The sequence below is a fragment of the Triturus cristatus genome, chromosome 9, assembly GCF_964204655.1.
Source record: "Triturus cristatus chromosome 9, aTriCri1.1, whole genome shotgun sequence".
In the NCBI taxonomy this organism is placed as follows: domain Eukaryota; kingdom Metazoa; phylum Chordata; class Amphibia; order Caudata; family Salamandridae; genus Triturus; species Triturus cristatus.
In genome coordinates, this window is record NC_140592.1 from 1,284,157,090 (window position 1) to 1,284,184,741 (window position 27,652).

At 48.0% G+C, this 27,652-nt stretch overlaps 1 protein-coding gene across 1 annotated transcript in view; it reads left to right on the forward strand.

The window, feature by feature from the left end:
- TTC6 (tetratricopeptide repeat domain 6) overlaps positions 1–27,652 on the forward strand; it is a 1,112,931-nt gene that overhangs the window by 432,001 nt on the left and 653,278 nt on the right. The window contains exon 15 of the mRNA XM_085627931.1: positions 14,209–14,338. Coding sequence (XP_085484057.1) covers positions 14,209–14,338 — 130 coding nt within the window. The remainder of the gene's footprint in view (positions 1–14,208; positions 14,339–27,652) is intronic.

Sequence of the window (27,652 nt, forward strand, 5' to 3'; positions counted from 1 at the left end):
GTGTCCCCCTCATTAAATGTCAAATACGTGAAACCCACTGCGCCCGGCACTATTCTTATTACCAGGTTTGTGTGGTTGTCACGTGTCAGTAAGTATTTAGATTCAAGAAGATCAGACTGCAAAGACTGCAGTATAGCTGAATGTTCTGGGAGCCAGCAAGATTTGGTAAAAGTAGGTTGTATCAAGGCATATAGCGGCTTGATACTCTGGGCATAATCAGTAATGTAAGTACGCCAGAAATTCAAAAAACCCAGCAAAGATTGTAATTTTTTCAGAGTTGCCAGAGCACGCAAACATGCGCATTTCTCCAAGAAGTGAGGAGCTAAACCTCGTCCTTTGTTGTTGAGCTCATAGCCCAAAAACAACACTGTGTACTCTGCAATGTGTGATTTCGCAAAGTTAAATATGTAACAGAAGTCCGCAAACATGACAATGATGCGGTCAGCGCGACACAGATAAGGGCCATAATTCGTCGTCTGTGAGATAAATATCAACATACGAGTACGCATCAGGGTCAATGCTCTCTAACGGAGAGACGCAAAAACAACAGTTGATGGACAGAATGCAGAACAATGTCATACCTTCACCCCAGTACAGAGATCTGGGCCTAAATCCATCTTTTTTTTGCTTACCACACCATTCCAGTTTGAACTCAGCCATATGCAAATCAGTCTAAACCCTGTGTCCCAGAATAGCTTGATTCCAGTGGCATGGAGAGCATGGGACCCACGTCTGGGCATACCCGTCCCACTCGGGGTGACAAATGCAAATGCTGGACTGTTCCCATGAGGCACAGGGTCAAGACTGATTTGCATATGGCCAGGTCAAAACTGGGGTGGCATGGTGAGCAAAAGAATGATGGATTTAACCCAGATCTCTTGAATGGAGGTGAATGTTTTGATTCGTTCTGTATTCCGCCCATCAATTGTGTGTCTTTTGCTTTCTTGCCCTTAGTGCGCCAGGTATGCCCAGACATGGGTCCTGGGCTCACTGTGCCACTGGAATCAAGCTATCCTGGCTGAAGAGGGGTGAAACCCCGAAACCGGTCCTAGGATGCTCGTTTCAGGTACAGGGAGGACCTGGCTTGGCAGTTCGGGCGCAAAGCCGGGAGATCTTTCCTGTTCTCTCGCTGTGTTTTGGGGGCTTAGGGGACTCTCTTCTTACCTTGGGGCAGCGGAGCGAAGTCACTTACTCCGGTGTCGGGTTCTCGCTGCTCCGCGCTCTCCTCCTTCCTGCTGTGCTCTCTGGGCGTTCCTCTCGCTGGTCAGTGTACAGCGGGATAGTCGCACGGGGACGGCGGCCATCTTGAGTGAGGCAGGCTCGCTGGTCGGCGGACTAGGCTTGCTGCCTCACGGGCGGGAAGTATAAAACTAGACGGTGATGACTCCCCGCAGCGGACGCGCATTGCGGAGGCGCCTTTCCCGCGCCAAAGGAGCGCCTAAGGAAAGCCCGTCTGCGCCCGTCAGCGTCCCGGATGCGGATGGGTGCGGAATTGTGGAGTACACCGGCCCTCAGCTGCGTGCTTTAAGAACCGACCTGCACAGCAACTGCGGGGTGTGTGACCTTGGTACCGGGGAGAATCTGAGTTGTCCAGGGTGTGGTTGGTCTTTGGGATGGGACCGGGTGAAGCCAATGGCTCCCAAGCTTAGTCGGCAGTTAACCACTACGACGACCCATAACACGGACGACCGCTCTTACAGTTGTGCTCTCTTAAACACTCGTTCGGCTTGCAAGCATGCTCAAGATCTGTTCAGCTTCCTGACCGATTTCAAGCCAGCCTGTCTATTTCTTACTGAAACATGGCTTGATGATACGTCGGGCCCGGATATTGCTAATGCCTTGCCCCCTAATTATTACATACTTAGGAAAGACAGGATGAACAGAAAGGGTGGGGGAGTAGCATTGCTGATAGATAGACAATACGAATGCTCCATTATTCCCACTAATGAAATCCACGGGGTAGAAGCATTGGGTTTTTGCCTTTCTTTTTCGCCGGCTCAATCCTGTGCCGGTCTGCTGATATATCGACCTCCAGGCCCCTTGGGATCTTTTAGCGAAGAGCTTGACACTATAATATCAACTCTGAGCATTCAATTTAAACATTTTATCCTATTGGGCGATTTTAACATACATTTTGATACTTTGGACGCCACTGACACTATCCATATACTTGATATCACTGCACCTTTGGGCCTTCTACCCTACGTGAAATCGCCGACCCACGATAAAGGCCACACGTTGGATCAGATATTCTCCACCTCTCCCATCTCTGTTGCGCCCCCTCTTCCCGTCTTATGGTCGGACCATTCGCTACTAACTTTTAAGATTCAATCCCTGTTCGCGGTGACTGGTAGGCCTGTCGCCTGTCACGTCCCTTTCATCTAGTCACACCTGATATGATTGAGCAATATAGGCTATCTCACCCCTGTTCTCTCACTGGGGACTTAGAACTGGACCTCTCTCGCTTTCAAACATGGCTAGCACAGTGTTTGGAGGACTTAGCCCCGCCTAAGCGTTCCCTTAAGAAATCCTCACGTGCCTCTGGCCCCTGGTTCACGCACGCTCTCAATACCAGTAGAAGGCTCTGTAAGAAGGCCGAGAGAGCTTGGCGTGCCAACTATTTAGATTCACTAAAGGAGGCCTATAGGTCCTGTATTAAGGCCTATCATAAAGAAATTTATGCAGCCAAAAAAACGTACTTCACCCAAAGGATTGAAGAAGCTGCGAACACTAGCAAGGAAATCTTTGCTATTGTTAAAGAATTCACCTCCCCCGCTGCCAGCTCCCTCAAATGTTCCTTTTCGGAGACGTGGGTTTCTCAATTAGCCAGCTTCTTCTCCGATAAAATCAGGAGTATTCAGGCTACTTTTACCTCTCTCGACCTGGGAGGACTGTCCTGGCCCAATACCTCGTCTGAGGTGCCTAAGCAGGGTCAACCCAGCCTGACGAGTTTCCCTCCTCTCCAACCCCATGACTCTCTGGAAATACTCTTAAAAATAAGGTCGGGCTCTCCGTCGGACCCCTGCCCTGCTAAGCTGTTGGCTAAAGTGGCCCATGTGCTAAACCCGATGGTGAACCCCATCATAAATCGTTCCTTAGAAACAGGGACAGTTCCGTCCATCTGGAAGCAAGCGATGGTCGTTCCACTGCTGAAGAAGCCGTCCTTAGACCACACTACTCATGCCAACTATCGACCTATCTCCTTGCTCCCAGCCCTGGCAAAAGTTGCGGAAAAGCACGTGCAGTCTGTCCTCTCGCTCTTCGTTGAGTCCCATGGTATTCTGCACCACACTCAGTCCGGTTTCCGTACCAACATGAGCACGGAGACGGCCCTGTTGGAGGTGACTGAGGCCATTAAGGAAGTTTTGGACTCTGGGGGGAAGGCAATGCTGATTTTGCTTGATCTCTCGGCGGCATTCGACACCGTCCCTCACGGCCGCCTTCTAGCGCGCCTTGAGGAGATCGGTATTGGTGGAACGGTACTCAACTGGTTCTCGTCTTTTCTGGCCAACCGCCAACAAACAGTCTGGGCACCCCCATACTCCGCGGTAGTGCCACCCATGGAGGTGGGTGTCCCTCAGGGATCAATCCTGAGTCCAACTCTTTTTAATATCTATATCTCCCCTCTGGCGGCACTTGCGGAGTCTTTCGGTGCCCAGATTGTCTCATATGCTGATGATACTCAGCTCCTTTTTTCATGCAAGAAAGATATGGACTTCGATGGTGCTCTCATCAAAGGCTGCCTGGAGGCAGTTTTTAATTGGCTTCAAGTGAATCAACTCAAATGCAACTCGGATAAATCCGAGGTTCTCTTTTTTGGCTGTCCCCCTGATACGTGTTGGAAATCCTGGTGGCCGCTGGACATGTCCCCCCCCTCTAATGCAACACTGGTGGCAAAAAATCTTGGGGTTAAGCTGGACACCTCTCTCTCTCTGAAACCACAAATTATGAGTCTGGTTGGCCAGTGTTTTGGGGTTTTGAAATCACTTAGAAAATGTCTTCCCCTTCTCCCCATTGCCCACAGGAAAACGACAGTGCAGGCCCTAATAGGATCCAGGCTTGATTATGCCAATGTCCTTTATTTGGGCCTCCCGAAGTCTCTCCTCTCACGCCTGCAGATTGTGCAAAATTCGGCCGCTCGGGCGATCTTTGGTCTTGGTCATCGTGCACATGCGTCTGGCCTGCTGCAAACCCTTCATTGGCTTCCTATCCAGAGGCGCATTGAGTTTAAAACGCTCACCCTTGCTTTTAAAACCCTTCATGGCATGGGCCCTAGCTATCTCAGAAAGAGGTTTATCCTCTATAGACCAGCCAGAGCTTTGCGGTCAGCGTCTCTATCTCTCACCACGGTCCCAGCAATCAGGCGCGCCCGTATTGGTGGACGCTCCTTCAAGTACCTTGCGCCCCGGGCTTGGAATGCCCTCCCACTCTCTTTAAGGAAGAGTGAGAGCTTGCTGTCCTTCAGAAAAAAGCTCAAAACTTGGCTTTTTAGCCAATAAGCCCCCTTCCCCCTGTTTAGAATTCTGTGGCTTCGGGTCTGATAGCGCCGGGACACTCTGCTTGAGTAGCTGAGCGCTTAACAAAACCCCGTTTAACATAACATAACATAACATAACTGTTCCCATGAGGCACAGGGTCAAGATTGATTTGCATATGGCCAGGTCAAAACTGGGGTAGCATGGTGAGCAAAAGAATGATGGATTTAACCAAGATCTCTTGACTGGGGGTGAATGTTTTAATTTGTTCTGCATTCCGTCCATCAATTGTGTGTCTTTTGCTTTCTCGCCCTAAGTGCGCCAGGTATGCCCAGACGTGGGTCCTGGGCTCACTGTGCCACTGGAATCAAGCTATCCTGGCTGAAGATGGGTGAAACCCCGAAACCGGTCTTTGGATGCTTGTTTCCGGTCCAGTGAGGACCTGTCTTGGCAGTTCGGGCTGGACTGTTCCCATGAGGCACAGGGTCAAGACTGATTTGCATATGCCAGGTCTAAACTGGGATGGCATGGTGAGCAAAAGAATGATGGATTTAACCCAGATCTCTTGACTGGGGGTGAATGTTTTGATTTGTTCTGCATTCCGTCCATCAATTGTGTGTCTTTTGCTCTAATGGAGAGACAACACGTGCAGCAAAGACGCCCGGGCTGTTTTTATAGTCCATGGCCAAGCTTTTAAACTGTTTTTGTTTGCCGCCAGAAGTAAAGGCTGTCCATTGACTACTAATAGAGGGCAGATTATGACTATAAAAGCCATTTGAAATGTCAAGTGTGGTCTTAAACCTTTTTCTCACAAGACTATCAACCAGGGCTGAACTGTGGGTATTCTGTACCGCGCATGTCCGAAAATGACAGTTCAATTGCAGATAATCCAAATCTAGGCGGTACGACCTATCAGGTTTAGTTACAGTAAAAAGAGGATTATTCATGGGTGACACACGTTTCAATAACACCTTGATATTCCAATTGTTCAAGGATTTCTGCAACAGGAGCTTTCGCTTACTGGCGCATGGGATATTGGGGTTGTGACTGAGGCATTGACCGCAATGGAATCTCATGGCAGGGCGACAGTTTATCCCATCCGACCTGAGTACGGTACAACGTTGGTGCAAGCACCTGAGCCCACTCCTGTGCAAAGTTCTGCGCCTGCTACTTTGGCACAGTGTGTGCGAAAAGAGGGGAGGATTACTTCCTTCCCTCTCGGAGCGGCCAAAGCAAAAGGTGGGGGCCAGTCCGCCTCCGCTAACAAAATGTCATATGTAGAGGTCAGATTTTCCCCAAAAATATTGTACGTTGTATGTCACCTTCAATTAAAAGGAATATTTCAATATAGTCTGTCAGGGGGAGCCACTCTAGTCTCAGCAGTTTCTACGGTAATGAATGTGTCAGTTGCTGTCGCCTTCAGATACGGACGCACTGCTTGCAGCACTATTGTAACCTCCGCTGCGCTGTCTAGCAGCGTTAGCGCCCATGTCAGGTTCCGAAGCTGTGTTCTCACTATCTGTGGCATACCTTGCGGTTAAGGAAGCAAATTTATTTTTCTGAAACGGAGGGCATTGACATGGAAAGTCGTCCTGCTTGCCTTTACCATCAGCCGGGCGGGGCTGTTCAAGTCCTTGCCGGGTACCCCGACCTCTTCTGCGTTTTCCTCCATCGGCTTGTGAGACCGACGTTTCCTGTGGAGAACAAGGAGAACGTTGATCAGGAACCTGAAATCTATCAGGAGACCTAATTCTCGCTCGATCACGCAACTCATATGTGCGTTCAGTAGACACTAGTATTGGTGATGCAGGACGTGACCCTTGTTTCTAAGTTGCTGCTTCCCCTGATTTTTATTTTTCCAATTTTGTTGAGAAAATACAGGACGGTCGTCTTTTGTAGACTTAACCGTCTGGGTTTGCGGTTGAGCTGCTATTTTAGGAAAAGGCTTTACTCCCAAACTATTGCGGCCAATGGTCTTATAAGCCTCTGCAATAATCTTCGGTAACTGCCGGGGTTTATCGGCGTCGGCGACGAGGCATCACTCATTTGACACTTGAAAGTTAACCGCATCTCCCTTGACGTTAGCAAGGATGAGATCAGCAACTACGTCAAATTCTCTGACGAGCCTCATTCCTAACTCGACCTCCGCCTCCGGACCGTGCTCATCCTGAACACACTTAATCACGGAGGGCAGCACAGTCATAGACGGTGTGCCGAAACACTTCGCATAGACTGCTGCAAATACTTTACCCCAGTTCTCACAATCGGTCACCTCAGGTATTTAGGGCCATATGTAGGTGGCATACACTTTACCGATTCTTAAATACCGAATCTTACCGATTCGGTATTTAAGAATCGGTAAAGTGTATGTAGGTAAAAATTCGGTAAATGTTACCGAATCGGAGTAAGTCAGTAATTACCGAATCGGTATTTACCGATTCGGTAATGAGGCATACCTTCCCATTGATTGAATCAATGGGAAGGTATGCCTCATTACCGAATCGGTAAATACCGATTCGGTAATGGGGGGAGCACATTCAAGGGTGGCAGGGTGTCACATTGACACCCTGTTGCACCCCTGATTCTTCCATGTGTGCACATGTGGCGCACATACATGCCCTAGGGGCATGTATGTCTGCCACATTGCACACTTCACAGTGCACAAAAATGCATTATCACACCTATTCGTCATTTACCACCAACTATTAGTTGGTGGTAAATAACGAATCCCCACACCCACCACACAGTCCCCCTACATCTCATTACTGTATTCGGTATTTACCGAATCGGTAAAATTACCGATTCGGTAATTTTACCGATTCGGTAAATTACCGAATACAGAAATGAGCCCCCTACATGTCAACATCCTAAATACCGGTTGGTAACGGTATAATTACCGAAAATCGGCCGTTACCGACTGGTATTGGGCTACGTACATGAGGCCCAAAGTCTTTCTGCAAACTAATCGTGAGAATCCTGTGTTTTTCCACAGGAGTCCTATTAGGAAACACCGCATATCGTTCTTCTTCTGGGGGCGCTTGCCCATTACTGAATTAACCATGACGGGACTAATAGAAATCCTGGCCGGTCCAACTGGTTGCGTCGCAACCCCAGGTGCTCCCACCTGGAGGTTGCGTGAGACGTATTGCACTAAAGTCATGTTTACCGCTATCAAGGTGGTATGTAGCTGACGTACGTCGTCCACTGGGGCTTGCAAATAACGTGGATGTGGTGTTAACCCAGCAAAGACTGGCCAAGTAGCCCCAGGGATTGACAAGGGGCCTAACCGAACCGGAGTCATGGCATGGGGGAGGGCGCAAATAAACTAAATACGATGCTGCCATGCCGAAATCGGAATCTCCTGTGTCCTATATGGTGTGTAATTCGCAGCTATCGCGGAGGGAGTGTAAGAATGGAATGTTTCATCATCCACATTTACTGCAGGAAATGTAACCCAAGAGTAAAAAAAGCTGAAATGGGAACGCTGCATCGGCACTCACCACAAAGATTACTGACATACCATCGTCGGGCAACCCAAACTGCGTCAGATTACGCCAGAGCGCTGCATGACTATGCGGTGCTATATTAATGTCACCCATAAGGACACAGATAAGAAGAACAATTTATAAGTAATGTAGCACAAAAAGGGTAGTAATTCAAAATGCAAACCTTTTTAATGGCCAAGCTTGAGTGAACCTATAATTTATCCATATAGGTAGGTTAATCCGTCACTTCTGTCAACCGGAAACAGGAGTGAGGTTGTTGTGGACAAATATAAGCACTACTGCTAAAGCGTCTCGAATACAAGACCAAACGTTAGGTGCGCCATGTTGCGGGGATTCTGCTCATACACAGAACTATGCACAGGAAACCAGGACCTCAGTGAATTGTGGTGTACCAAAAAACTCACCTCAGTACCCAGAGCCCCTATCTGACTAGCATCAGTGTCTCATTCGTTATCCGTACTACAGGGAAGCTACCAATGATTAGACAACCCAGAACGAGCGACTTAGGGTACTCTCAGGAATGGTGGGAATCAAGAACACTCTTTCGTTTTTGTTCTCACACAAGTCCACAACGTGAGTAATCAGAGACACGAAACAGTTTAAAATGTTTATTTTTAACTACGTGCTCTAAGATGCAGTATTTTTGCTAACATAAGCAGGCAAATGATTAGAAATAAAACAATCAGCATTGTTACAATTCAATAAAACACAAAGGGACGGACGAAAAAGCAGTATTTATCAATCAAGGCTGCCCTAAGAAATGGAGCAAGGTTTAGGGGGCTTGGAATAAGTACAGGGGATACATCTGTGAACCACCAGAAATAAGGACAGAGGGGGAATCTGACAATGAAAATGGTGGGGAGTTGGGAATGTAATACATGGAATGTTGTCGTTTGTTGTGATATGTGTAAGACTCATTCGCCAATTATCGTAAAATTATTTATTATTTTATTTTAAGAATTTGTAAAGCGCAAACTGTCGCCATTGCAGGCATCCTGGCGCTGACAGAGTCTGAGGAGGATAGGGGGGTGGAACAGAGGGGACTTGGGCTAGCCCGGGAAGAGCCAAGTTTGAACCTTTTTTCTGAAAGGTAGGAGTTCATCGGTATGTCTGATCTCGGTGGGGAGGGTGTTCCAGAGTCTAGCGGCGGTAACCTCAAAAGATCTACCTCCGGATCTGACCTTCTTGAATCTGGGGGTGACCACCAGTTTGACATCCGAGGAGTGGAGTTGTCTGGTAGGGGCGTACCACACAAACTTGGATTGTAAAGGGGCTGGGCCGGAACCGTGGAGGGCCCTAAAAACAATACAGAGGGCCTTAAATTGCACTCTCTGTCTAAGAGGGAGCCAATGCAATTGTGCCAAGGCGGATGGTCCATGGGATCTCCTCGGGAGCCCCAAGGCTAGTTTTGCAGCCGCAGATTGGACTTTTTGGAGCCTGTCTAATAGATACTCCGGGGCCCCGAGCAGGAGGGCATTGCAGTAGGCCAGCCTGCTCAGGATAGTGCATCTAACTACTTGGGCGCGAGCCTGGGTGGGTAGGAGGGGCAGAACTTTCCTTAAAGAGCGCAGAATGGCATAGCAGCAGGCAGAGGTTTTCTGAACATGGGTCTCCATGCTGAGCTTGTGGTCAAGCATGACCCCTAAGTTGCGGACAGAGTCTGCAGGCTGTACATTAGAAGCTGTTTCCGGGGGCCAGAAGTTGCTAGGGAACGGACGGGGGATCCTCGAGCCACTGTTAAAAAGCACCTTGGTTTTCCCTGCATTGAACTGAAGTGAATTATTCTTCAGCCACCTTGATGTCTCCCGCAGGCAATTGTGTAGGATCTCTATGGAGATAGAGTCCTCTCCTTCCAAGGAGAGGATCATCTGCGTGTCATCAGCGTAATTAATGGTTTTGATGCCGAAGCTTTTGATCAGAAGAATAAGTGGCCTAAGGTAAATATTAAAAAGTATTGGGCTAATGGCAGAGCCCTGTGGGACTCCGTGCGTTACCGGGGAGAAAGCAGATTGGAAAGGAGGTAGAGATACTGCTTGTTGCCTGTCCTGCAAAAAAGAGTGGAACCAATGCAGTGCCGTATCCCTCACTCCTGCCACCCATAGGCGTCTCAGTAAGATCTTGTGATTCACCGTGTCAAAGGCGGCAGACATATCGAGCAGTATCAAAAATGATGCCTGACTTCTGTCTGCTCGCCTTTGAAGTTCGTTCATGGCGATAATAAGGGCAGTTTCGGTTCCATGAGCAGGCCGGAATCCGAATTGGTCCCCATCCAGTAGTAGATGATGTTCCAGGTGGTTGGAAAGGGTGTTACTGACCACCCGTTCCACTATCTTGGCAGGGAACGGCAGCAGTGAGATGGGCCAGAGGTTTTTCATATAATGCTCTCAATATTTGGATAAACTACCTGATTTATTTGTGCCCTGACAACAAATACAGTAAAAAGTTTAAAAAAAACAAAAAACATAAAGGGAGAAATCATATTATAATGATAGTGGAAACAGGTCTTATAGCGCCTTGTGTACCACCCACCCCTGGCTAGAAGCTAGTTTTATAATAATAGGTCTCTAGGTTAAATGGGAAACCCCATACCTCCAAGATCAGCTTAGGTGAATCACATCACAGGATCAGCAACGCTCTCTGTAGATTGAAAGGTTTTCTCCAAGTGCCAGCATCATGCATGCAATGTAATATTAAAGGCACCAGAGTTTCAGATATTTGCAGCTGTGTGTGTTGTGTCTAGAGCGTGGGCCGATCAACCTGAATCACCAGCATACATTGTTATTATGACCTTGAAGACTTCTGCACACAGTGCACAGACTGAGGTCACGGTGTAAGTCTAGGGATGTAAAAAACAGACCGTTCTCATGTGAAGAAAAGCAATCAGTTTAACTTACAATAACAGCTACACGTAGTGTTGTGTGCAAAAGCAGCCAAGTGGCAAAATGGCGTTTAAACTTCTAATACGCTTATGCTAACATAGCAATATGTGCAAGCAGAACCCTGTTCTTCACTACAGTATCTTTCATAGATTCACATGCACCCACCTTCCTCCCCGGCGAGTCAGTTCTCTATGATTTGGCATACTTACTTCCCACTTGTGCTAAGAAAATCTGAGGAGAACTGCCTCTGCTGAGAGTGTTCTAGAGGGTGCTGGTAGCTGATTGGTTGGAGCTGACTTTTGGTTCTTTTTACTATAATGATGTAGATAGGCTACTAAGATTTAGGCCTTAGGTTTTTTTTCTTTTAGCCTACTACTGTGATTTACTTATGTCATCTACTTTTGTAATTTACCGCGGGACTCCCGCCTCGGCGATGGGGAATGATTCAGGCATTTGAATCTATGAAAGATACCAATACTGGAGAACTGTAGTTACAGGTAAGTAACTTGTTTTCTTACATTGAATACCACACCTCTGTAGGGCACTGCTTCTGTCCCACTCCATGACGGAGAGTTACCCCTCATAAATACATATAGTGAGAAATACCACTTATAATGTTTTCCAATCTCAGGGCAGAAAGTAACCCCTTGAAAAATGTTGTTTTTTCAATCACTAAAGGAGCATTAACAAATCACTTCCTTCATTTCCCATGATTTTATCATTATAAATACATTTTGAACTAAGACTCGCCTCTTCGTTGCCTTTTTTGGTTATAATCGTTTTTAAAGCAACACATTACGGGAGCTCAGTACCGATCTCCGAACTACAAACAGCATCCACTGGAATTACCATTCCCATGCCGCCATGCGTGTAGTTCCGATTAGCGCATGGACATTGACGCGCACTTGATGTGCCATACCCCCACCACACCCCCTGGCAGGCAGCGATGCCGTATGCCTCCATTCACATAAAATGAATCTCTCGGTACACACGGCGTGATTGCCGGGGATCCAAGATACCAAATAGGTATAGTGCCGGGCAGGACCTTTGGATTAGTAAGTGAGAAGAGCTGTAACTACGATTAAGGTACTCTGTAACTTGTTCACTACTTGAGCACTAACGTGACAGCTTTTTGCTTCATTTCCCCGCATAGCGTTTGACTACAAGGCTACCCTATCGGGACCCCATTCATGCGCGAATTCTCCCAGAATTGGGTAAGGGTAACCAGCAGTATATCTGCTCATTTCTGGCATGCATGGCACATAAATCTCCCATGCATTTATTCCCGAGTGTGTTTACATTATGACATCCATACTCTACCGAGTGTTTCTCATGTAGTAGAGTGGGCTACCTTTTGACTATGCATGAGGCTTTTTTGACATAACGCTTAATTCTGTGGTCACTATGATATTATACCTTCACATTCTAAGACCACCATGATATATTTTGAATTGCAACACGGGTTGGTAACACTATGAGTGGATGCGGTGCAACTGGAAATGGCGGTTCTCACAACTTTTTTATTAAAAGTACGATTTGGTCAGTACGCACACTGCCACACTGGCATTTTTAGAATCAATGTATTCATTTGAGCATGGTTGATTGAGATCGCGTGAGATCATGTGAGCATAGAGCAGCTTTCTTCTGCACCTTCAAATAATATATATAGGTCATCCAACAATAATTTTGATCTTTACCAGGGAGGGATCCTCATTTTGCCCTGACGAAAGCCCAGGACCATTTTTGGCCATCCTCCTACGGGCTGAAACATGTTGGCTATCTCTTAGGGCCATAATCTCCGACACAGACCCTCTTTTATACTTTAACATCCACTACATCACCACTAATAAAGGGATACCTGGGTGGTGGAGTAGGATTTTTATCTTTAAGTCCCCCTGGCCTACATCTCCTAAGTGCTCCCTGAGATACGATTGAGCCCACCCTGACCTTTAGGAGTTGGGGTGAACCCGATGATGAAGCAAGACACCAATAGGGTGTGAGAGGGTTCAATAACAAAAGGAATCATTTCCTTCACGCTTCGGCGGTATACACCTACTAAGGAGTTGAAAAAGGTCTTTTTTTAACCATTTCGGGGTCTGGATACACTATTGTGAATAGACTCGCCTGAATGACACCCCAGAGGTGTTGTCCATGCGCACTCCCTGCTTCTCTGCTGCTCACGGACCGTGGCCAGTGAGCCGGGCTCTCCTGTGGTACATTCCAGAGGTGTTATCCAAGCTCACTCTATGCCTGACTGCTGCTCACATAGGGTGGTCAGGGAGGCGGACTCTCCTGAGGGACACCACAGAGGTGTTATCCATGCTCTTTCCCTGCTTGTCTGCTGCTCACAGACCACAATCAGAAAGCCGGACTCCCCGGAGGGACACCACAGAGGTGTTATCCATAGTCACTCCCTGCTTGTCTGCTGCTCACAGACCACAATCAGGGAGCCGGGCTCTCCTGAGGGACACCACAGAGGTGTTATCCAAGCTCACTCCCTGCTTGTCTGCTACTCACAGACCGTGGTCAGGGAGCCGGGCTCTCCTGAGGGACACAGCAGACGTGTTATCCAAGTTCACTCTCTGCTCTCTGATGCTCACAGACCTTGTCCAGGGAGCCAGAGTCTCCTGGGGGGCATCACAGAGGTGTTATCCAAGCTCTCCCGCTGCTTGTCTACTGCTCTCACACTGTGGTCAGGGAGCTGGGCTCTCCTGAATGACACCACAGAGGTGTTATTCATGCTCTTTTCCTGCTTGTCTGCTGCTCACAGACCGTGGTCAGGGAGCCGGGCTCTCCTGAGGGACACTACAGAGGTGGAGTCTGGCTTCCCTCCAAAGGTGGCAGCCACCTATGTGTCATCCTCCGAAACAGATGCTTTTGCAGGCCTATATGAAGGTGTCTTCTGTGCTTACTTCCGGAGGTCCATGCAATTCACATTAGCGCTCCACTTGCCTCTGTCTCTCTCTGCTAGATACCACAGAGACTTCTCCCTGCCAACACAGTTTGTATCTGCCTCTCTCCAGACGCAGTAACACCACACAGGAGTCTTCCTGCTCGCACTCCCCTTCTTGCTCTTGAGGTACACTGTAGAGGTGCCATTCCATCTATTCCTGCCATCATAGGTAAGAGCTGTCTACACTGGTGGCAGCATTAGAACTAGGTGCTCTTGAGGGATTCTACAGAGGTGCCTTTTCCTGTTCACGTGCTTGCTCTGTCCACCTCTCCAGCCGGTCAGAGCCTTTCAAGTGAAACCTCTAGTGGACTCAACAGAGTGTCTTCATGGTAAGACTCTCCGAAAGGGTGCAATAAAGGTGTCCTCCATCCTCACTCTCTGTCTCCTTCTTGCAGGCCATCACCATGGAGCCGCTCCTGCTTGATGCCTATTGGCAGAGACACTTGATATATCGCCTGCAGGAACAGAATGCTATCGCCTTGGATGACCTGAACTTTATCCTGAAATACAATAAAAACCATGCAGGTGAGTCCTTTGCTCCGTACACTCCAACCAGGTGAGTCCTTCTCTCCGTACACTCCATGCAGGTGAGTCCCTCATTCTGTACATTCCACGCAGGTGAGTCCCTCATTCCGTACACTCCACGCAGGTGAATCCCTCACTCCGTACACTCCATGCAGTTGAGTCCCTCACTCCGTACACTCCATGCAGTTGAGTCCCTCACTCTGTACACTCCACGCAGTTGAGTCCCTCACTCTGTACACTCTATGCAGGCAGGGCCAGCATTAGTACAGTGCAAGCGGTGCAGCCACAGCTGGCTTTGAGCTTTCAGGGCTCTGTGTTTAAAAATAACTTATGAGTTTAAAAGCATCTGCTGCAGAGTTCATTGTGTGTCCAGCAGTTTTCAGACAACAAAAAAAAGTGAAGATAACTTCGGTGATTAATGTTCCTTCTGGATAGAGACTGGAGGTTGCTGTAGTGGCACTTTTAACTCGTCATAATGTAGCACCGAGGGTTTTTATGCCTGCTTCAAAGAATGTGTACCAAGCAGTTCAGAGAACTTTATCAGAGTATTTTATGTGACTAGCTCAGTGGGTTACTGCTCTTGCCACAGAAATCAGTTTCTTACTTGCAGTTTATAAGTTACAATCCTACTACAGCTCAGTGACGTATGAATTGTCATCAACCAGCTGCATGTAAACTGAATGTATTGTTTAGAACATTCTTTTCCCTTCTTTCATTATCCCAATGATGCTAAAAAGGGTTTATTTGAGTAGAAGTAAATTCTTAATAGTAAAGCCAACTCATCCACTGTGGTTCATTTTAAATCTTGAAATGTGCCGCCTACTAACATGGATATCATTTGGTTCCTACACCTTGTAATCCTCATTGTTTTATGTAATATTTCCTACAGACTGATGCACACACATGTGATTCATTGTCTCTGTGTGATATAAAGTGCTCAGGCACCCCACACCGGTATGAGTAGCACTATATAACAAATAAAAAAATGTGAGAGTGGCGCTATGGAGAGAAGAGGGTCACTGTTGGAGGGTGGTAATGAGGGAATCCGCCGAGTAGGGGGCCATGGGGGAGGGTGCCAAAAAAGATTGCTGCACCGGGGGCCACCAGCACTAAAACTGGCTGCTCCTTCACTCCATACACTCCACGCAGTTGAGTGCTCTCCTCCAGGGGCTCCATGCAAGTGATTCCCTCACTCCATACACTCAGTGTAGGTGAGTGCTTCCCTCCATGTGCTCCGTGCAGGTGTGCCCTTCCCTACTCCTACTCCATGCAGGTGTGTCCTTCCCTCCTCACACTCCGTGCAGGTGTGCCCTTCCCTCCTCACACTCCATGTAGGCGAGTGCTTCCTTCCATGTGCTCCGTGCAGGTGTGTCCTTCCCTCCTCACACTCCATGCAGTTGTGTCCTTCCCTCCTCACACTCTGTGTATTTGTGACCTTCCCTCCTCACACTCCATGTAGGTGAGTGCTTCCCTCCATGTGCTCCGTGCAGGTGTGATCTTCCCTACTCCTACTCCATGCAGGTGTGTCCTTCCCTCCTCACACTCCATGCAGTTGTGTCCTTCCCTCCTCACACTCCGTGTATTTGTGACCTTCCCTCCTCACACTCCATGTAGGCGAGTGCTTCCTTTCATGTGCTCCGTGCAGGTGTGCCCTTCCCTCCTCACACTCCTTGCAGGTGAGTCCTTCCCTCTGCACGTCCCATGCAGATGAGTCTACACACACTGTACATAAATACTCTCCTCTCTTTCTTCTCCCCTCTCCAGAAATTTTTCACTCACTAATTCCATGCTAGTGAGTCCTTCTCTCATTGCCCTCCAAGCAATGGACTTTATGCCTCAGTGCAGTCACTCCATGTAGGTGGCTGCTTACTTTTATGCACTTTTTGCAGGTCAGGGAAACAAAAACATTCAATTTCAATTTTAATTGTACAAAATATTCATTGGGACCGTGTCCATAAAAGGATCCAGATGAAGGTAACCCACATTGAGCATGAAGCTCTAGCCATCCGTGTTTAGATGTACACGTCTATGGTCCCTTTAGGGTGTCTTCCATCCTCACAACAAAGTATCACTAACTGCAGGTGAGCTGACGTATGATCCTTGACAGAGGAGGCACAGCAGCCCTCATTCGTCTCGACCTCTCTGCTGCATCTCACACCCATCCTCTTCAGGCGCTTGCACAAGATTGGCATCCAAGGACCCACTCTCTGCTGGGTCTGCTCCTTCTTAAGGCATAGAACTCAAGCGGTCAGCCTGGCACCTTGTTTGCTGGAAGCGTGCAAACTCATCTACAAAGTGCCTCAAGGCTCATCGCTCAGCCCCATCCTGTCCAACACATACATGATCCCTCTGGCCAATGTTAAGACGCACACAACATCAACATCCTCTGCTAGGCAGAAAACATGCAACTTGTACTCCTCCTCTCGGACAGGATCCTCAACACAAGAAACTAGTTCACTGCCTGCATCACCGAAATTGCTAATTGGATGAAAGCTAGCTGTCTCAAGCACAACACCGCCAAGACAGGAAAACCTCAAAATGGCACTCTAACTGGTGGCCGTACGATCTGAGACCCATATTCACACCCAGAAGCCACACCAGGAGCTTCTGAAGAATCATCAACAGTAAACCTGAGAGCTCAAGTAAGATCTTCAAATGTGTCCCTGCTCGCCAGCAAAAACGAGCAGGCGATGGATGGAATGCTCAAATGAGTCTCAGCCACTGGCAAACACGCAGAGCCGCATCCCAAATCCATTGTTGTTTTTGCCCCGTTAGTACCTAGCCATATGCAAATCAGTCCTGACCTTTCTCCTCCTGGGAAGAGTCCAGCCCGAGTTGCCAGGCCAGGTCCTTCCTGAACTGGAACTCAAGCAACCCAGGACCACTTTCACCATAATTAGGGCACATCCCTAGGTATAGATGGTTCCAGAGACCGAGTGAGCCCCAGACCCACGTCTGGGCATACCTGTCTCACTAACGGCGTCATATAAAAAAAACGACAAGGTGAAGGATACAATGTCTGAATGAATCTAAGGCACTGGCAATTGCTGGGGCCGCATATCAGTCCATCTTTTTATGTGCCCACCATGCCACCTCAGTTTTAACCCAGCCATATGCAAATCTGTCTTGACCCTGATCGTCTTGGGAACAGTTCAGCATGAGTCATCAGCAAAGTGAACTATGGCAACACCCTCTATGCCAGGATCATCAAACAACTTGCCAGAAGACTACAAACTGTTCAAAATCCGGCAGCTAAACATATCCTCAACCTCCCACACGGACACAAAACTCACATCGCACCTCTGGGAACTATACTGGTTCCCGAGGCACAAACATGCTCATTTCAAACTCCTCACATTCATTCAATGTACTGCACAACTTAGGCCCCACCTACCTGATCCGCCGCATCTTCTGCCACCAGCAACCCAGACACACTCCACTCTGCTTGACTCCTACTCGCACACATCCCACACATACACAGAACCAGATCAGGAGGACGGACGTTCTCTTACATCGTTCCTAAAGTGTAGCACGACCTCCCACTCCACATCACAGCCTCACTTCTTGATTTCCACAAGAAACTGAAAACCTGGCTTTTCAATGAACCTTCCTACTCACCTGCTCAGCTCCAGGATACCATTGCGGGTGATTGTGCTCTTTAGTAATACACATAACATAACAATTAAGAATGTAATTGTAAATTGAATTTATATAGTGCTTATTGCCTCTCACGAGACATTGGAGCACTTTGCGGGGAGTAGCACACTACGCCAGATCCCGGGATTAGAGTAAAATAGTTAGGAGACTAGTAAAATGTACTTATTTTTTGTCTTTTGGATTAGTTGTAAGCTTTTGCTCTGGAGTTCTTGTGTGTTTAGTAGACATGAGTAGGGATTGGATGATGGGAATGGATTAGAAAGGGGAAGCCGTGAGTTGATTTCTGATGGATACTTCTGCCTGTGGATTCCTCACCTTCTGAATACCCCCTGCGCCAGCATTCAGCAGAAATTCTTTCCTAGCTCTCCCACGTCGACGAGGACGTCATAATAGCACGGCTCCGCTCGACGTCATCGGAGCCATAAGAAGACCTCGTCGGCGTGCTGATGTCAGTTCCCTTTTTTCCGCGCCGTCGACGTGTAACGGTTTTTCTAGGGGCTCTCCATTTTCTATAGAGAAAACTTTGTATCCTCGAGGATTTCCAATGGCTACTTCTAGGAAGTCTGGGTTTAAACCCTACAGAGAGTGTGGCGGTCACATGTCGATCACTGACCCGCATGATGATTGCCTCTGGTGCTTATCGTCGGATCACGACATCGATGAATGCCGAAGCTGCAGGAAGATGAATCCAAAGGCCATTAAGGAGCATGAGGCTAAGCTGTTTATAGCCAGAGCCAAGACGGAGAAGAGGGGTCATAAAAGAACGAAGTTGTCATTTTCTCATACTTTGAAGTCAAGAAAACATAAGAAGTCTAAGAGGAGACATGGCTCCCGGTGCCGTTCGTCGAAGGTGAGGGCTTCGAGTTCGAGGTCGCCTTCTCCAGCTAAGCGGCTTCAAAGACAGGACTTTGTTTCTCCTTCTCCAACTCCATCTCCACGGGCGACGCCAGTTCCATCTCCGGTTCCGAGGTCGCCGGCGTTGAAGGGCTCTTCGTCGCATGAAGGTTCTCCAGCTCCTGATGTGTCTCCGACACCCAGGGAGTCGTCTCCAGGCCAGGTGGCTTCACTTGTGCGGGCGCCATCCCTGGCTCCGCAGGCTCCAGTTCAGCCTCAGGTGGTTCAGAATCAGGAAGGTATGGATCCATATCCTCCTTTTCCTGTTCCTGGATCAGACCCTACGCATTTTCTTAATGCGATGTTTGGCATGTTTGCCAGGGCCTCTACTCCATCTGGTGCGCCTTCCGGCCCGTGGGTCCTTTGGCCTTTAACTTTGGTGTGCCTCACCACTATGCTCAAGCATCCTTTGTGCCATTCTTGCTGTCGACTCCGGCTTGGCATTTCCCGGCGCCAAGGTCTTCCACTCCAGCTCCGCGGACTCCTTCAGCTGTCGAGTGGGCGCCGCCTCGAATTCAATCGACGCCAAGGTTTGAAGCTGAGGCTCCTCCATCGACACCGTTAATGTCCTCACCGGCTCCGCGCTTGGCGCTGCCGAAGCCGATTCTTAAACAGCGCTTTAGGAGAGAGGTGCAGAGACTTCTTGAGGAGGAGGAATATGCACAGGATCAGGAGGCAAGAGAAATTGTTGAATCTGTGGATGAGTTTGAGGGCTTACAGGAGGCCAGTGTGTTGGATACTTCTCGTGAGTATGATCTCTCATCCCCGAAGGCTGGAGTATTACAAGACATTGCTCCTTATCACGTAGTAATAAGGAAGGCAGCTGAATTGATTGAACTGCAACTTCCCTCAGCGGAGGTAAAATCTAATATCCTGACTGAGTTTCTTAACACACCTTCTTCAGCCTCTGAACCGCTGCTACCCTTTAATGAGGCCTTAATGGAACCTATAATGGAAGTTTAGCAAAAGCCCTTGTCTGCTCCTGCAGTTTCTCCTTCCATCTCAAGAAGGTACAGGCCTGCTTCTGGGGATCCGGCCTTTCTGTCTTCGCATCCATCACCAGAAAGCTTGGTGGTCCAGGCTTCTTGTTCGAAGCAATCTTCTGGTTCTTTCCCTCCCATACCTGGTGATAGGGATTCTATAGAAATGGAGCAGGCAGCAAAGAAGGTATTCTCTTCTGCGAGTATGGCTCTAAAGACCACTTATGCAACCTGTCTTCTTGGGAGGTATATCCATGCTCTGATGGATTCAGTCAAGCAGCTATCGCCAAAGTTGCCTGAAGAGGATCAGAATAATTTCTTGGAGGCCCTTATTGATTCTCAAGCTGCAGCCCGTCCGGTGATACAATCGGGTCTGGACACTGCTGACTCTGTGGCTCGTGTGATGGGGTCTTCTGTGGCGGCAAGAAGACAAGCCTGGCTTAGATCGTCCGGATTTTCTCCTGATGTTCAAGCGACTCTGCTGGATTTGCTCTTTGATGGGTCAAGACTATTTGGTTCAAAGGCTGACTCTGCCTTGCAGCATTTTAAGGCAAGGTCTCTGGGCCTCCAGGTGCAGTCCAGGGGATACGGCTGCAAGTGGTATTGTGGTTTTGGAAGAGCTGCTTCCTTTCGTGGCCGCCAGCAGTCTCAACAGGGCCAGCAGCAGCAGAATCCTTTGTACAAATCATACAGAGGGAAGAATAAAGGGCGTCTTAGGGGAGCATCTTGGCAGCAATCCTCCTCCTCCAACACTTCCCCTCCCCCCACCGTTGGTACTTCAGGAAAGCAGTTTAGATCCCCCATCTTAGAACATGTTGGTCCGGTAGGAGGTTGGGTGTCCCACTTTCTACAAGATTGGAAACTGATCACTTCAGATCTTTGAGTTTTAAATTTTGTATAGAATGGGTACCCCCTCCCTTTTTTAGAGTTTCCTCCTCCTTACCCTCCTCGCCAGGGTTGGTGTTCAGAGGACACTTACTGCTTTTGCAGCAGTAAGTTCTTACCTTGTTACAGAAAGGTGCGATAGAGGTGGATCCGGAGCAGGAAAGGAGTCAGGGATGCTACTAGTGGTATTTCCTGATCCCCAAAAAGGACGGTCGATTAAGGCTGATCTTGGACCTCAGGATTTAGAATCTTTACCTCAGGCAGGAAAAGTTCAAAATGTTGACCTTGGCTTAGGTTCTCCTTGCGCTGCAACAGAAAGACTGGATGGTGTCCCTCGATCTGCAGGATGAGTATTTTCATCTTCCCATGCTGAAGTCGCTTCGGAAGTATCTCCGGTTCACGGTAGGATCGCAACACTACCAGTTTGCGGTTCTTCCGTTGGGTCTGACTTCCGCACCTCAAGTCTTTCCGAAGGTGATGGCGGTGGTAGCTGCACATCTCAGAAGGTCAGGGGTTCCTGTTTTCCCCTACCTGGACGACTGGCTGTTGAAAGCAGAGTCTCTGGAGTTGGTGTTGTGCCATTTGCAAGCAACAACGCGACTGTTGTTCAAGTTGGGTTTCTCAATAAATATACCCAAATCTCACCTGGTGTCTTCTCAGCGTTGCCTGTTCACAGGGGCAATACTGGACACTACTGTGTGTTGGGCATTCCCGCCTCCGCAGAGGGTTCTCGACATACAGCAGATGATTCCTTTATTTCACGATTCAGCGGTTGTTCCAGTCCGGCTCGGTGTGTTTGCTTCCTGCATACTGTTGGTCAATCATGCCTGCTGGCACATGAGGGCACTCCAGTGGTGCCTCCGCAGGCAGTGGTATCAACACAATGGAGATCTCGGGGAGAAGGTCAGAATCTCCAGAGAAGCTGCAGCGGAGCTGTCTTGGTGGAGTATGCAGGGCAACCTGTCTCAAGGAAAGCCCTTTCAGCCTCCTCCACCTGTGGCCACAGTGATCACGGGTGCCTCCACTTTAGGGTGGGGTGCTCATCTGGGGGATCTGGAGGTCAAAGGTCTTTGATCTCCAGAGGAAAGGTTGCTTCACATCAACCTTTTGGAATTGCGGGCGATACGCTTGGCACTAAAGGCTTTCCTTCCTTCCCTTCACGGTCAGTCGGTTCAGGTCCTGACGGACAACACTACTGCGATGTGGTGCATCAACAAACTGGGAGGTGTAGGGTCGTATCGTCTCTGTCGGTAGGCTCTGCGACTCTGGTCCTGGGTTCAGAACCATCAGATTTGTGTGTTTGCAAATCATCTAGCCGGTGTGCTGAATGGTTCGTGCGGACAGATGTGGGGGTCTCCTCGGTTGGACCTGTTTGCCACCCACGAGAACGCGCACTGCCCGTTGTTCTGCAGTCTCCAGTATCCGATGCAGAGAGCGCTGGGGGACGCGTTTCAATTGGATTGGACCTCACAACTCCTTTACGCATTTCCTCCCATACCCTTGATTCCTCGGGTTCTGAGGAAGATTCGTCAAGACCGAGCCCAAGTCATATTGATCGCCCCGGATTGGCAAGAAGGGTGTGGTACACAGATCTTCTTCACCTCTCACCGGGCCCAAGTCATATTGATCGCCCCGGATTGGCCGAGAAGGGTGTGGTACACAGATCTTCTTCACCTCTCATTGCACCCTCCACTCCGTCTCCCTCTCAGGGCAGACCTCCTGTCGCAGTCTCAGGGGCAGGTTCCACACCCCCACCTCCAGAGCCTGCACCTTCATGCCTGGAGATTGAACGGGGCAACCTGAATTCCTTCCGTCTCCTGCCGGATGTGGTGGACGTTATTTTATCATCCAGGCGATACTCCACCAAGTCTGTTTACTCTTACAGATGGTCTAGATTTGTTAAATGGTGTGGAGAGAGATCCATTGATCCTTTGAAGGCCCACTTGTCAGATGTTCTTCAGTTTTTTTGCTTTTCTTGGCCCAGCAGGGTTGTGTTGTGGCCACGGTTAAGGGCTATTTGTCGGCTTTGTAGGCTTTTCTATGTTTGCCAGACCAGCCGTCTTTATTTAAGTCCCCCATTGTCATGAGGTTCATTAAGGGCCTTACAAATAAGTTTCCTCCCACTCCTTTCATTGTGCCTCCGTGGGATTTGAATCTCGTTCTTACCTTTTAAATGGGTTCTCCAATTGAGCCTCTTCATACTTGTCCTTTGAGGCTTCTTTCTTTTAAAACGTTTTTCTTGATTGCCATTACCTCGGCTAGGAGGGTAAGTGAGCTTCAGGCTCTTAGTTCGAAGCCTCCTTTCTTGACCATTCATGCAGATAAGTTGGTCCTAAGGACCAGGGCTGCTTTCCTTCCCAAGGTGGTTACTCTTTTCCATATGGGACAGTCCATTACTTTACCTAACTTCTTTCCGCCCCCTTATCCTTCCAAGGAGGAGGAGAGACTTCATCGTTTGGACCCTAAGAGAGTTGTCAGCTTTTATTTGGACAGGAACAAGAGACCTGAGTCTGGACGATCAGCTCTTTGTAGGCAACATTGGGCGAATGAAAGGCAGAGCTGTGCACGAACGGACACTTTCCAGGTGGATCATCTTGTGCATTAAGATGTGCTACAGCTTGGCCAAGAAGGACCCTCCTGAAGAAATCGGAGCTCATTCCACCAGAACTAAGTCTACTACCTCTGCTTTGGCTAGAGGTGTCCCCGTGATTGACATCTGCAAGGCAGCAACTTGGGTCTCCCTCCAGACCTTTGCAAAGCATTACTGCTTGGATTCAGAGGTTAGGAGGGATGGTCATTTTGCTCGTTCTGTTTTGCAAGATTTTTTGGTCTAGTCAGGTGGGCACCCTCCTCCGGGAGAGGTACGGCTTTGGGATTCTATTCAGAAGGTGAGGAATCCACAGGCAGAAGTATCCATCAGAAGAGCAAGTTACTTACCTTCGGTAACGCTTTTTCTGGTGGATACAATATCTGCCTGTGGATTCCTCACTGTCCCACCCGCCTCCCCGTTGTCCACCTGTTTCTACCAAAAAGATGCTTTAACTGTTTAACATGAGTGTTTTTTAAATATGTCTTAATAATTCTTTTGTTTTAATAGTGGGAAATGCTTAGTCTATTGCATTCTCTCTATGCTTTTATTGATTTTGCAATTGTGTATATATATTTTGTATACTACGTATACATGTGAAAATGTGTCGGTCCGCCCGTTTGCCTCGGTGGCATGGAAAAATGGGTGGAACTGACGTCAGCACGCCGGCGAGGTCTTCTTATGGCTCCGATGATGTCATGCGGAGTCGCGAGCAGAGCCATGCTATTATGACGTCCTCGTCGACGTGGGAGAGCTAGGAAAGAATTTCCGCGGAATGCTGGCACAGGGGGTATTCAGAAGGTGAGGAATCCACAGGCAGATATGATATTCATTAGAAAAAGCGTTACCGAAGGTAAGTATCTTGTTCATTGAGAGCAGTGGGCATGTGCGCTTGTTAGCTGGGTGAATTGGCTAAGAGTAGGGGGACGTTTAAGAAGGATATTTGGGAGTTCCTAGTAGTCAGGGAGGTTTGGGATGACTGCAAGAGATGCGAGATTGGACAAAGGATAAAGGAATGACATTTTTTCCAGTTTTTTTGTTTTTTACAAATAACTGAAATTAACATATACATGTAATAATGTAGTGATATTCATGCACACATGTACATATATACACATGAAACTTTGTAAAGTTTTAGTAAGTAACCTGAATAATAGCATGGAGTCTAGGCTCACCACTCCGGCATTTCAGAAATCACAGAACCAGTATCTTCTGTAATCTAGCGGTACACATTCCACCAATATCAAATCCCTGTCTTGCCGACCAGCACACTAGAGCTGCTGCAGTGATGAACCGAGATGCATTCCAGATGCAGTAACTCATTGCCAGACCCATTTCGAGGGGGCCATAGGCAAGCAGAAGCTCCTGGGCCCCAGTCATGGGGCGGGTTAGGAGCTATGATCTGCAAACTGGCAGAATACAGCCCATCGGCACTTGTCGGCTAGTGATGATGAGCAGTCACAGGCTTACATGAGGTTAATGTGGCGGTGGAACAGGCGCAGCACTCAATGATGGTGGGAATTATTCAAGCATGTGAATCAATGAAAGAGACCTATACTGGATAACTGAAGTTACAGGTAAGTAGTTTGTTTTCTTTTGTGGCGTTAGCTTGGAGGTTGTTCTCTGAGTTATATAGATGTATTATTTCCAGTGCCCTTTTCATGCCAATTCTGGTTTGGTCCAATAGTATCAAATAATCTGTATACTGCATAATAGGGAGTCTAAGGTGGCCTAGTTTGGGAGTAAAGATGTTAGCTTTCAATAGCGCCTCTCTTAAGTCTGCGGTGTATAGATTAAACAGAGTGGGAGCAATCACACAGCCCTGTTTTAACCCTTTATTCTTGTAAATCTTTGCCGGTACTTGTGTCTGCGTGAGCTTGGTACGTACCCATGTACCAGTATGGAGCAACATAATGGCCACCAGTAGTTTCCTTGGGATACCCCACTTTGCGAGTTTTGCCCAAAGTGTATTACGGTCGATGCCATAAGAGAGCTCCATAATCAACAGAACACGCATAGAGTTGTGGGGAGGCGGCCTCTGTGGCCCTGGTTGCCAAATATGACTAGGCAATAGCGCTGTCCATGGTGGATGAGTTGGTCCGGAATCCCATCTGATATTGAGGTATGATGTGATTTTTTTTTTCCAGGCCAATAACTCTTTCAAGAGCTCTTTCACGAATGCCTTCCCATCAATGTCCAACAGGGCGATAAGTTTTTATAAATGTGGTGCAAGATGAAACCTTTCCATGAGTCTGGTACAGCTGATGTGTTGTAGCATTGGTTGAAAAGGCGGTGCATGTGAGGAGCCCAGAATTCCCGATCTTAATTGAAGATGCTGCACGGTAGACCATTGGGTTCAGGAGCACCATCCTTCCGAATACCCTTCAGGAAGATTAGGGTTTCCTTTTCAGTTATGATGGTGTGTCCTTCCTCCTGTTCATCCGGGTGATTGCCCACTGTCTCCATGGTAGTGTCCGAGATTTTATCTAAGTCATCATAGAACTTTGTTGTGTGGGCTGCACATCCATTGGCAGGTATGGCGTTCTCTTTGTAGGTTCAACCATTGAGGCTGTTGACGTAGCTCCAGAATTCCTTAGTCTTGTTACGGGCTAATAGGGAGTATATATGTATCTATTTCTCCTCTATAAGAGTTTGTTTCAGCTGCCAAGTGATTATTTTGTGCTATTTTCTAGATATTTTCAGGTTGTGTTTTATCCGTGCGCACTTCTCTCTCCTGTACTACGACTCTGCCTGGCGACACCTCTTTTTGCTCTCATTGAATTCTTTGTTATCAAGGAGGTAGTTGGGCCTTTTTCCTGTAGGTTTGCTTTTGTGGTTGGATTGCTTTTGTACCCTCAGGGCTTTAAATAGCGAATCACTTTTTTCTGGCCAGCTTTTCTCGATGCCAGTTGTTTGTATGACCTGCTTCCACTGGTGGTATCTAAACCGGCAGGCAAGCCCCTTTTTAATTATTTTTATTGCTGACCCACCAGTTGAAGGGAGCATTTGGCCACCTGGAGGATATTACTCGTGGATTTGCAGCACTTGCGTTCACCAGGTTAAATAGTGGGTGATGGTCACTTGCAATAGTATGTTGCACCTGATATTTTTTGCACCTCCTTCATAGTTCCTTGCTTAGGAAGACATAATCCAGCGTGGAGATGTTTTTAAAGGTGGGTTGTGGTTTGCTATTCATCAGCCCTATTTGATTCGCAGACCCCAGTTCAAATTCATTATTACAAGCTTCCATGATGTTCCGCCCACTCTCTCCTTGGTTTTGCTCATGTCGGCGCAGGTCTCTCATATTAAAGTCTCCGGTCACAATGCACTCATGCCCCGGGTGCTCGTAGGGATATTCTTTGATCAGTTCAGCAATGATCTTTGTGTTTGTTGTTTTTACCTTCTTTTTTGGGTTAACGCAGAGGTTAATTACTGCGATTGTGGATGCTTTTCCCTCTATTCCTTTTATGTTTAGGATCTGGGCATCGTGTGAGTGCGTAAGCCATTTCTTGACACATACTTGCAGATTTCGTTTTATGAAGATGGAGAGCCTGCCAATAGTTTCTCCCAAAGAGGTTCTTCTTGTGAGCCTGTGTGTGGATTGCCTGGAAGTCTTTGATAGGGCTTGGTGTTGTCAATCTTGTTTCCTGTAAACATAAAATGTCGCCTGTTTGTAGGAGTTCCATAGCTTCTTTGTTTGCTATGGTGGTTTTTTTTGGAAAACCTTTATTACAGTTTCAGAGACATACAAATATGGGCCTACAACCAACAGGCCGGCCGCTAACGCACAGTGTAAACCTAGGCACAGCTTTACATTCACATCGATGAAGCAACAAAAGAGCTACTGGAATGCTAATCAACTCAGCCGGCCGCAGCCGCAGTCCATAAACAAGCAAAGAAAGGTTTCATATTTTGAAAAAACGAAAAACATCACACACACAAGGCAGAGGGGGTTAATGGCAATAGCATGTGCTCCCCGCATCGAAGGAGTAAACAAACCCAAGGAGACCGAGGGGGGGGGCCAGGCAGAAGAAACCAAATTCGCATGTCGCAGGAGCATATAGGAATGCACGGGCTAGGGAGACAGAGCAGCATCCATCTCACGCGTCTGGGGCGGGGCGCAAATACCTCCACGATAGGAGTTCCAGGGACCCCACACCTTAATCCACTTCCCAGGCTTGCCTCTCGCCACATACACCGTTTTCTCTCTGAACATACACCAGTCCATGTGTTCCTTCCACGCTGAGACCGTTGGTGGCCTCTGGGAGCCCCACAGTTGTGCAATGTCACGTTTCGCTACCATATAGCCCA